At 44.5% G+C, this 12,500-nt stretch overlaps 1 protein-coding gene across 2 annotated transcripts in view; it reads right to left on the bottom strand.

Moving 5' to 3' along the window:
- Positions 1–6,319: 6,319 nt before the first annotated feature.
- copb2 (COPI coat complex subunit beta 2) overlaps positions 6,320–12,500 on the bottom strand; it is a 15,762-nt gene continuing 9,581 nt past the window's right edge. Inside the window, exons 21-24 of one of the 2 annotated variants that reach the window (XM_076295026.1) lie at positions 12,494–12,500; positions 12,316–12,387; positions 7,080–7,841; positions 6,320–6,751 (exon numbers count right to left, since the gene is read on the bottom strand). The exon at positions 12,494–12,500 is cut by the window's right edge and continues 65 nt beyond it. In XM_076295026.1, the coding sequence (XP_076151141.1) occupies positions 6,656–6,751; positions 7,080–7,841; positions 12,316–12,387; positions 12,494–12,500 (937 nt within the window). In that variant the 3' untranslated portion in view covers positions 6,320–6,655. The remainder of the gene's footprint in view (positions 6,752–7,079; positions 7,842–12,315; positions 12,388–12,493) is intronic. The other variant, XM_076295027.1, reaches the window with a different exon arrangement.

The following is a 12,500-nucleotide window of genomic DNA, read 5'->3' as shown; positions in this document are numbered from 1 at the left end:
CAAGCACGGATCTCTTATTTTGGGCCCTGGTTGGAAGTTGCTCTCCGACACAATGACTGTTAGACCGTGACACCCCTTATCTAACCCTAACTGTGGCCTATCATATCCAGTTATGAGGATTATTGTGACCTCTTCATGTTACCAAGGTTACTAATCAAATTTCCGCATGGTACTGTGTCTACAGGTCTTTGTGATAAAACAGTCCCCTGCCTTGCCGAGCTTGGCGGCGCGGCCATTCTTGCCTTATACATGATGAGGTCAGTTCATATGTAATTCCTAGGATGAAAGACTATACTTGTGTTTTGATCCAAGAAAAGTAAAAGGGAAAAAGACAGCCTTACAAAGACTCCCAGGCTCCAGCTAGTTATTGGGCTTCATGGCCAATGAAAAAAAGCAATCTGTTAGTTTAAGTGGATGAGCTTGCAGTCTAATGTGCTGTTAATGTTCTCTTGTAATTATCTATAATTACCTACTGTGCACAGACAGTGTTGTATTTGAAAATAAAGTAGGCTTAAAACTATTAATAGCTTACAGAAGACTACTGAAGGGGAAGCTTAATGTTGTCACAATCAGGGGTTCTAAAGGATTCGTGTCATAACCCCGCTCCCTTTCAAGCCTAATCAAACTTTGCTTCTGGGACAGAAACAAACAAACACCCTCTGTAGTGGCCAGCGGAAACGCGAGAATAAATCTAGTAATGAGCGAGGACGCATAAATGTAATTCCGTCCGGCCCCGTCACTCAACGGTCAAATCCAACTTTAGACGAGGAGGCTCAGAACTGGAGGCGCGCAGTCCCATTCATTACCACGCTGCTGTAATAACAGCCGGGCATCCTTCCATTGTACGCACGGGGACCACAACCCACGGCACGGACAGAGACAGTGAGTGACTTCAGAACTCCACTGAACACTCCGAACGTGGAGACTTCCTGTCTCAAGTCCTCACGCAAGCCGCATCGCGACAGGGCACGAGCGTGCGCGCACCGCTGTTCTAATGGCAACACAGGAAATGGCTTTCGGATACAGGGCACATGCCTTCGGCCTAATGGATGATTATTTATTATTTGCACGGCAGACACCCTACCGGTGCAACCCTATTGCGTTGTGTTTGATGTAAATACCAAGAGTATTTGTTTGGAGAGAGCATTTTGTGTCTCTGAGAAGAAATTATTCATATTCTGATGTATTGAAACTGACAGAAAAATTACAGCAATAGAAAAGGTGTGAAATGATGGTGTTCTCACTGGGCAAACTTTTAAGAGGGCTTAGGTATACCTTGTTCACTCAACTTATTCAATAACAGTACCATTGCACTATTTTTTTCCCCAAAACGTAACCACAGCGAAGCTTTTTAGAAACGTTTACCATTAATCAAGTATGGGCATGTTGGCTGTAAACGCTGTAAACAATTAGTGACTGAAGTCCTAAGAATTGACAAACAAACTGGAAAAAATAACATTAACTATTAAGCTTATATTGCCGAAGACTAGTTCAGATTTCACTTAGCTAAGTAAAGCAAACATTCACTGTGTGTGTGTGTGTGTGTGTGTGTGGGGGGGGGGGGGGGGTGTGGTGTTGTGGGTGTTTGTAATTTGTTTGTAAATATCAATTTACACAAATAAGACAGTTGTAAATGGCATTTGCAAAACTGATTGATGTATTCTTTGTGTCCATTCAAATAAATGACAATACATCTGTGAGCAGAAACATTTTACACCCATGTTTACATTTACTTTAAACCTATATTTTGAATATAGTAAACACTGGCTGAGGATGGGGTAATAGCCCTCTTTACCTGTGATATATCAAACCTATTTCCAACATAGGCATGCAGCTTTTTGCAGCACCACCAGATATCAAAGGCATATTGCTGGTGTTTTAGTGTGTATTTGTTGATATAGTACATATCATTGCACCAGTATAATGCCATTTGGCCTTGCGGTAGTATGGGGGCGTTTACACAACTGATTCCAGGCGATCTCCTATTGAGCTCTGTTCTGCTCTCGGTGTTCTGACAATAAGAACACAATAATACTGCAAACAGAGAGAGAACCTCCAGAGTGACACTCCCAAGCTCTAGGCTGGGTAATATTTTACATGTTTAACATAAATTAGATTTTTTTTTTAGGTTGATCAGTCTAGTTTATGGTAGACTGTAACTGAATGTGCTCATAATAGCATTCTTTTGAGGGGATGTTTGGCATTACTGTCATTCACATATCAATGCAACATTGCTACTGCGGCTATTTCTGTAGTGTTTTGAATGTTGAATGTCCCCTCTGATGTAGATGCAACATGTAGCATGACCATATTCAAAAAATTCACATGCGTGTTCCTGCGTGCGCACACACACACACACACACACACGCACGCACATGCACACACACACACAAACACAAACACAAACACACACACACACACACACACACACACACACACACACACACACACACACACACACACACACACACACACACACACACACAAATACACAGAGAGAGAGAGAGAGAGAGAGAGAGAGAGAGAGAGAGAGAGAGAGAGAGAGAACAGGATGACAGAAAAATAAACATAGTGCAAAAACGTCAGAGTATTCTACACAAACTCCATTTCATAACCCGAAGGTATTACAGATTCAGGATTTTGGTTAAACCTGAATGATCTACAGTTAAAGGAAAACATCCCTCTACCTTGAATGATTCCCATCGGAGGGTAATTGGTGATGAAGGATACATCTAAGCATCTTTCACCCTGATACCCAATTAGGAACAGAGGTTAAAAAAGGCATAGGCTGTCTAGAGTGCACTGTAACCTGAGAGCTCGGAGAGAGTGTTTGTGAAGGTGAGTGCTGGATCGTATAAGCTCACTGGAGCAGCTGGACCCCACCAGGCTCTGGTCAGACCCCGGTCAAATGCACATCCCGGCCGTCTGATTGTTCCAGTAGAGAGATGGAATCCAGAGAGGGCTACGTTATCAAGATGGAAACTATTTTCAACACTTCGGGCCCCTTATATTGTTTAAATGCCTCATTTTAATGAAAACTAATTTCTCAAATGTTATCCTAAAAAAAAAAACACAGAAAAATGTGAGATGGTAGCCTATCCATATAAACCATTCTTGTGTGCATTGCATTGCGATTGTTCTGATTCTGGAGGCAAGTTGCTGACTTGTTACTGGACTCAGATACCCTCCCATATTTCAACTCATCTCTGGTCAGCAATCCCACAGCTGTACGACCAGGAGTCAGAGTGCAGTGTGAGCACACAGAGAGGGGGCAGAGTCCCACCACTCGCCTGGCCAGGCCAGCCTGAGCTCAACTGCAGACGAGGCATCTCACTGACACCCCCTCCTGGCTGGCAGCAGCACTGCAAAACTACGCATGATCACTGACTTGTGCAAAACACACACAAAAAAATGCAGGCAGTCACAACATTTGACAGCTTTTTTCAAAAACAGAAGTAGAACGTCACAAACTGCATTAAAAGCATTAAAACAGAGAGGGAAGCTGTCAGTCAAACTGCCGCTGTCATTCAAACGGCAGCCAGTGAATAGAGTGACTGAGGCTCGTAACGATCTTATCAGGCGGGGAAGGCTGCCGTTTGAAGGGATCCATCTGGCCCGTCTGGAGCGACGGAGCTGCCCACTGATTACTGCTCACAGCTGCAAGCCCTGGGCAGCTGGATGCTCGGCCGGTAGGGAACTGGGCCACAATTAGCCAGGTTATCAATCAACGGTTGGCTAATGAGCGAGAGGCTGGGGCCGCACTGAGCCCACAGGATTTCCCCGCTTTACCCGCTCCTGGGGGACCAGGGGAAGCACTACTGAAGGCTGCCCACTGGGCCTGGGACTAAAACACCAGCCCTGTTACTTCACTGGGGGGGAACTTAACAGCTTTATTCATGCTAAACCCTGGGATGGGCCACGGCAAGGTTGTTCAGGACAGGTGACCTTAAAGAGATGTTTTTACACTTAATTTCAGTCTTGTGGAGAATGACCCCCTTGCTTTACTCACTCACCTCTATTTGGAAAAGTATGTGGTAGGGGGTTTGGCAAACATGTGGTTTTTGCAGAGCTACTAAGACCCCAAAGTACAGCTGTGGATTGCTTTGTCTAGGCATCATGCTACCAACAACACGACACATGGATCACTTAGACACTTCCCAGTCAATCTGAAGTGTGGCAGGTTTAGCATGTAACATGATCAGGAACATGCTTGACAACATCAGTCTTTATTACCATGCAAGGGGTGAAGATGAGCTTCAATCTGGGTTTTGGGGAATTGTAGTGCAGGTTTTTTTCTAGGCAAACCTGACACGGCCAGAAGGATGTATTACTGATAATAGTATACATATATAATGACATTATACATAATACATACTGATAAAAGTCCTTACTGGCATTGCATTGGGCGGAGTGTAATTTAGTGCTGAAGCATGGCTTTCAGATAACAGAAAGACTGAACACGGCATTCTCAAGCTCAACCTTGACAGTGAGTGTGCAATTTCGGAGTCCAGATAACACCCTGCACTGATAGATAATGGCATTCACAAGCAGAGCAGGAGCTAAGGGCACTTGCCATCCACTGGGATCCCCATGCCCACGTCCACTGGTCAGCATCAGACAGTGACCAGGCTTAAACAGGCCTCATTTCTCACATGCTTTCATCTCATACCCCCTGTGGTGTTGATTAGAGTGTACGAAAGCCACAGATGTCTTTCCCCGTCCGCTCCGAGAGGCGAGCATTTGAGCAGGCGGGGGTTTGGCGAGGCCTTGAGAGAGAGAGAGAGAGAGTGCTTGCGGCTGAATGTCACCGTGCCCTCCGTGGGCTCTGCTCTGCCCGATGTTCCCCTCGCCTCCTCCTCCTCCGTCTCCTTCTCTCATCTAATCTCCTCGCTCCGCTCCTCTCCCACTCAGATGAGAGAGAAGTTGAAGAGGAAACGCCAGAGAGGACTCTCCTCTCCCAGCCGGCCACTTGGCTCACCTCCCTTTGACCTCCATACACACACACACACACACACACACACTTCACCAGGCCTGATGACTATTTCCTGAGTAGTGTATGTGGATTTTTTTTTTTCAAAGTGAGGTAGTGGAGGCCATAGGAGGGGTTTTAATCTGAACTCAACCATGTAATCCTGATTCACATTTTCATGCGGAGCAATTTCAAAGCAGACTCGTCAAACCAATGAGATTGGTCACAGTCACGTTCGTGTGCTCTTATCTTGTTTGCTGACGGACTGCAGTACAAACACCATTCTCAAATGGAGGACTCTCACCGTCGAGCTGGGCACCAGTTTCTTTCACACCGTGATAAACCCAATTAAAATCTACAGGTGCAGAGTTGACAGCTCTCCACCTCTGAATGCCTTTTCCACCTCTCACACTACCCGATCAGGGGGTCGTTTCTAGAAAAGTTAGCAAACGGCGCTTTCTAGAAACAAGCCCCAGGGTTGTGGCAAATGGGATGGCTGTGTCCCCCTTCCCCCACCCCCAGTTTCTCTCCCTAAAATGGCTACATGATTGTTCATCGCTAATAGTTCATGTTTGTACATGTATTACATCGTATCGTAACATGTATTACAGTAACCATTCTGGATATACAGCATGTGCTCCACTTCCACTCACCCCCCTTTCAAAAGGCTTTCTACTATATAATAGGGCTAATAATAGGGCTAGGGGTCCTAGCTCTATTATTTACATATAAAGATACACAAAGGGATGGCAAAATGCATAATGAAATCCCAGCTGTGTTAATCGTCTGCTGAAGTTCTCCGTATACCTTAGACAAAGTCAAACGCCTGATGGGGAGTTTTGACACAGGATTATAATGAGGTCCCTCACTCACCCTATTGTCAGTGACAACTCTGTGGTGACTGGTGACACACTCATGAACTTCCTCCAATGCACAGGGCTGCACACGAAATCCCAACGAGCCGTGCCATGTTTTGTGGGGCGTACGCTGTGCTATGCTTCAGTACTTCTCCGTGTGTGCCCAGGGTGAGGACCCGCTGGGCGCGTTGCGGAGGTGACCCCCATCAGGAACTCTTTTCTGCCTGACCACACCGCAGCCTGTGGGGTCCTGTGTTCGCTCACTCCCATGTTTAGGCAGAACTGCAGTGTTTCAAGACCTTAGAAAAGTGAAACTACATACGCAAAAATGCATTTTAACATCCCCTGGCAACTGCATTTTTTTTCAAAACCCATCTTTAATATATTTAATTCAGTTATAAGGCATGCAACGCCATCTAGTGTCCTTTTGAAAAACCTTCCATGCTGAGGATCCAAATAATGATTTACGATGAAGTGAAACAAGGAAAACATATTGAAACCATAATGCAATGTTTTATTTATTTTTTCTGTGAATGAACAATGATTGCTCTAAGTTAGGACATACATTTAGATAAAGAAATACATACTTAAAGGCAAGGGCAGCTGTCGGAGGCGAGCTGAAGAGTTAGCATATAAAAATTCAGAATGAATGTGTCCCTTAACCCCACCCCGCCAATATTCACGTGGGAAATCACCCATGATGCATTAGTGATTCGCACTGATAACCACAGCAGCTAACAAGTTTCACTGCCTTACACAACTCAAGTAGAAATACAAAAGAAGTTTGGTCTCTTAAATAAACACAGATGGCCTGAATCATAAGGGTGTGTTAGTCATCTAGGAAGTCATCATCAAGGTTTACGTCTGTGGTGTCAATGTCGTCAAGTTCCATGTTGTCAAGGTCATCCTCCAGCTCATCCAGGATCTGGACATGGGGAAAAAAGGGGGATAAAACTGACGGTGAAACTTGATCTGTTGCGAGTGACAAACACACACACACACACTCACTCACACACACACACACACACACACACACACCATCCCAACCCCATCACCGTTACCATTACCGTTACCATTACCATCCCAATGCCATGTTTATGGTGCGTGTCATTCCATTTGCGCAAAAAAGCTAGAGTTAAAGACATGCACTTTGGGCTCTGTACACATGTTAGTGACCCAGCAGCGCATGTACAGAGAGATCAATAAAATCACGGAACACTTCCAGGATGCTGGTCCTGAGTGCTGAGGAGTACCTCGTCGTCCTCTAGGTCGTCTGCTGCTGCTGCTGCTGCTGCTGCTGCTGTGGGGGTCTTCTCTTCCTCTGGTGCCACCACCCCATCTACAGGTGCCACTACCTCTACCACAGGTGCAACTACCTCTACCACAGGTGCCACTACGTCTACTACAGGCGCCACTTCCGCTTCAACAGGCGCCACTTCCGCTTCAACAGGCGCCACTGCCACTTCCTCTTCAGGCGCCTCTTCAACAGGCGCCTCTTCAACAGGCGCCACTTCCGCTTCAACAAGTGCCACTTCCTCTTCAGTAGGCGCCACGTCCTTTTCAGCAGGCGCTACTTCCTCTTCAGTAGGCACCACTTCTTCTTTAACAGGTGCTGCCACCTCTTCAACAGGTACTTCCACCACTGCTTCCTCCTCTTCCGCTTCATCCTCTTCCTCAGCGGCTGGCTCAGGTGTAGGGGCGCTCACGGCGGCCACTGCTGCCGCCACAGGGGCAGCTACTGCTGCCATCACTGATGCAAACATGCTGGCTTCCGCTGCTTCCTCCTCTTCCTCTTCTGCTGCCTCTTCCTCAGCGGCTGGCTCAGGTGTAGGGGCGCTCACGGCGGCCACTGCTGCCGCCACAGGGGCCGCTACTGCTGCCATCACTGATGCAAACATGCTGGATCCCACTGCCGGGGCCTCTACCACCGGGGCCTGTACCGCCGGGACCTCTACTAACGGGGCCTCTGCCACTGGCTCAGCCTCCAGGGGTTCCGTCTGCTGCACAGACACCTGCTGCACACGAGCATATAGACAAGCACAGATGTCAATCAGCCCTGCACAAACCTATATAACTAGATAGTTTTCCAGCAGATATTCCAGAGCTCCACAGACATGGAAACACTCCACAATTACTCCCATTCCCAAGAAGAACAGCCTAAAAGTCCTGAAAGACCCAAGATCCATAGCCCTCACCTCCCCTCGTCACATTATCAACGTCACAGCTTCAAAGACGGATCCCCTTCAGTTTGCATTCCACGCTAAGAGAGGGGTGGATGATGCCAAACTCTACATATTGAATGCTGTCCATGAACACCTAGAAGTCCCAAATTCTCCGGCTCCTCTTCGCGGATTTCTCGTCTGCCTTTAACACCATCCAACCACATGCTGGCTAAAAAAAAATCTCAACCTGGATAATCAGCTAATTCTGTGGATCATTAAGTTTCGTACCCAAAGAACACAGAAGGTGCTGGTCAATTAAAAGATTCTCTGACATAAGATACATGTCCACTGGCTCACCGCGGGGCTGGGTCCTCTCACCACTGCTTTTTATCTTGTACACAAATGATTGTAGAAGCTGCCATCCTGATCGCCATCTAGTGAAGTTTACCGACACTGTTCTCCTTTCCCTGCTATCTGGTTCTGTCCAAGATCATGGGCCTGTCCTCAGTGAGGGTGGAAGGGTGTGATCGCTCTTTTTTGGAGCTAAATGTTTCAAAGACTAAGGAGATGTTCATTCACTTCACCAACCATGGAGGACGCAGGGCTGCCACACCAATCTGTGAGTTACCAGTTGTAGTTGTACATGAACACAAATACCTGGGCACTGTAATTAGGTGGGTCATTCTACAAAAACGTGCCATTTTAAAACGGTAAAACAATTAATTATAATTAACAATATTTAATTTAGTTGCTGTGATACGACAGAAAATGATTTTCTAGGGGTATAAAGGTCCATGTATTCATACTAAACCGTTCAATACAGATGTGTACCATATAAAGTCTTTAATTGTAATCAACAGTAGGCTTTTTTGCGTGCAGACCATGTTTCAAATGTGGGTTCCCACACAAATATATTAAGTGGTGAACCATATGTCAGTTTAGTCAATTAACGTCAAAAACATTTGACACTTTCAAAATACTATTCCCGCTGCGCATCAGCAATGCTCTCGAGAATGCACACCATGTGGTGTCATCTTGTCAACCACATGGCTAGTAATGACCAATAACATGGCTAGTAATGACCAATAACATATTTCGTCAACCCTGTTACTGTCAACATTGTTACTTCTATAATACTCTAATATAATAAAAATAAATAAAAGACAAATGTAAAATAACCTCAGATGAATGTAAAATAACCTCAGATGATTGTAAAATAGAGCAATAATCCACTCAAATACATTCACGTATGGAAAAAAGATTTTCAACATTCAACATTTTCCATTTACAAACACTCTTAATGTAAACAGATTTATCTTTCATGATCAGAATTGATAGCCTGGCTAGCGCCACCACTTCTCAATGAGACGTGGTCTGGGAACTAAGCGTTCATTTTCTCGCATTTGAAAAAAATGCCCAGATCCATTTATTGGGTGCCATGGATGTCTATCAAATGCGTCTGTGCATAGCTCATCATTGTCTTGCTTTCCCCCTTGTTCTGTGATTGGTCTCCTATCTCAGGCGAAAATTTGCTCCATGGTCTCCAGGCTGCCTTAGCAGTGTGAATCAAATCGCGCGCAAGGCAGCATGGGAACACCCAGGTTACATAATTGATCTAAATATGACTTAAAACATTTTCAGATACAAATTGATTTCTTTGTAACAGGGTTGACAAAGCACACATGCATGTTTATTATTTGCAAAATAAATAAATAAGGTAACCCGAGATGTCATTGCATATTTTTTTTTAAAGGGGTAAGGATCTGCTTTATCCAAATAGGTGCTTCAAGACTTTTAAAACAGAAGATATTTGGAAAGCTAAATGGCACGTTTTTGTAGAATGATCCAGGCACATTCAGATACAACAGTTCTAAGAACACAGTTCTACCAACTACTGACTAGAGATGCTACCATGTCGTTTGTGGCAAGTCCCCCCACTTGATGGCCATCTTGCAATGCACTTTGGGCAGTTATCGGGCAGCTATTTTGGGCACACTGCGCGTGGGCAAGGCTTCACAACACCAAGCTGCGAGATCACAACACATGATTGGCACGATGTATTCACAACATACTACATGATTGGCACGATGTGTTCACATGTCAACTTTTGGCAGCGGAAGGGGCAGGATATGTGTACACAACAACGAACTAACCCCATACATTTCTATAGAGGAGTCTTTGAGTGCTGTGTCTCATTAGAGTCTCTGATCCTACCCCTACAACTACACAGTTCCTGGGGCTTTTTTCTGTTTGCATTCCCGCACAGTAGGAACTCTGAGAGGACTTCACACACATTAGTAGCCCAATTGGACATAAAATAATTGACACACTAAAAGCTCATGGTATCAGGAAGCATAAAAAAAGAATCAGCCTTGTTAATAACATTTCTTCTCAGTCAGTCTCTGCAGCCTTCTCATGCAGTTTTTCATGCAGATGGCGCATCTTCTTACTGCAAGACACGCAAGCTGCTTGACTTGATTCCACTTCCGAGCCTACACAACGACAGCGAATTGCAGCTTGCGTGTCATAGTTTTCTGAAGTGGTTTGTGTGTAGGATGGTAGGATGATTTTCATGTGAAATGCAATTCTCATTTCTTCTGAAAACCTAAATAATAATAATAAATCCGAGAATGCTTATCGGACATGCTTGGTTTTTACTGCAGTAGGCTAACGTTAATCTTAGAGCCACTGGTCACCTGATTAATGTTACATCCAAAGGTAAAATAACTTTAGCATTGGTTGAGTGATGGAGGCTAATTTGATTGCTGTCGTATTTGTAAAACAAGTATATTGATAACAGTAACTGAGTATATTGATAACAGCACTGTAATTGTCTCTTTCGACTGTCATCCCATTCACTTTCTGATCATACTGAGAGGAGCTAAGTTAGTTAGCCACAGTGCATTTAGCTAATGCCATGGTTTGCCAGTGGAAGTATGATGCCTCCCTAAAAACACTGGACTGGGACAGTTCTGTTTGCTAAAACTGTTAAGCTGCTGTTAACTCGTTCACCAGCACGGTCACATCATTCAGACTATCCGTGGTGGTCCTGTCAGTGCTGTCAGTGAGTGTAAACTGTTACATTAAGCTCACGAAGACTGCACATGAAATAAATGTGTGCATATGAAACAAGTCTTCTGAGCTAACGTTAATTCCCAAACACTCACATATCCTGCTCCTTAGTTTTAGTCTTTATTTTTTTTTGCCTTTCAACAAAGGTGTTTACACCAAGCAAAGAAGTGCATGGTTTTCAAAGGCTAATAGTAAAGTAAAAGTAATGTTTTGCTTGCATAGCCCACAATGTAGACATGTGCAATGGGGGTTATCAAAGGTGAAAAGACTATACACTACTTATTTAGTTAAAAAAAAAAATACTGTATAAGAGCCTTTCGTTAGGAAACCAGATAGTTAGGCCTATTTAAACAGATAATGTCCACCTTGATCAACATTTTGTTATGGGAGAAAGTTTTTAAATTGTGTTGGTTAAAAATGACTATTGGCCGATATATTGGTTATCGGCTTTTGACACTCTCAAATATCGGTCTTCAAAATCCCATATCGGTCAGGCTCTACTACGCACAGGGAAAAATACCCTACCCCAAAGTAGGAGCTCAAATACTTAGGAACTGAGGACAAATACAGAGGAACTCTTTAATCCCCAGTTCCATGCTGTCTGAATGTGTGGCAGTATTTCCTGAGGAAGTTATACTACTTTGGAGTAAATTTACGTAATTAATTTACTTCGGAGTAAATTTGGCCTACCCTTTCTCACGCATAAGAGAAATCTCGCTCACATGCAGGGATGCCAATGATAGATCTCACAATCTGAGCAATATTGGAAAATAAATGAGCATGCTTTCTCCACCTTGACAAGAGAGACATTTTTAGGTGTTTTTTAATCAATGTAAGCAACCACTTTGTTCTGAAAGATTGTAGGCAGATCCTACGCATGTGATTTTTAAAAGTGAAAGTAGGCCTATAGGTAAGTAGAAAGTTTTGGGAGGGTGCGTGTGCACAAAACTGATGCATTTGAAATGCTTTTATGAACTTGAAGGCATGTTATTGTGGATGTGTTACTAAAATATGTATAAAATATTGTTGTGCATGCACCCCTGTGTCCAACCCAACCCAACCCACACCCGCATCCAACACGTAAGGGATAATGTATAGAACACCGGTCATTATTGGGAAAATAAGTGCGGGTCACCCGTTGGATACCCGTGGGTACCTGAACCCCTGCAGGACTCTGGTGTGTGTGTGTGTGTGTGTGTGTGTGTGTGTGTGTGTGTGTGTGTGTGTGTGTGAGAGAGCGTGAGCATCCTCATACCTCGGCAGGTGCAGGGACTTCTTTGGGCTCGTGGCCTCGTGCCTCTTCTACAATATTCCTCTCCTCGATGGGCTGGAAAACAAATATATACCAACCAGATGAGTGTGGGAGTCATGTGTGAAAGCCTGTTTGTGTTTGTGTTTGTGTGTGTTTGTTTGTTTTTGTGGCACCATCATACCTCGGCA

Source organism: Alosa pseudoharengus, unplaced genomic scaffold (genome assembly GCF_046254945.1).
Source record: "Alosa pseudoharengus isolate Yale_2024_CS ecotype anadromous, Long Island Sound unplaced genomic scaffold, YU_APseudo_1.1 YU_APseudo_1.1_scf_2, whole genome shotgun sequence".
NCBI lineage: Eukaryota > Metazoa > Chordata > Actinopteri > Clupeiformes > Clupeidae > Alosa > Alosa pseudoharengus.
This window is presented reverse-complemented; position numbering and strand designations above follow the sequence as displayed.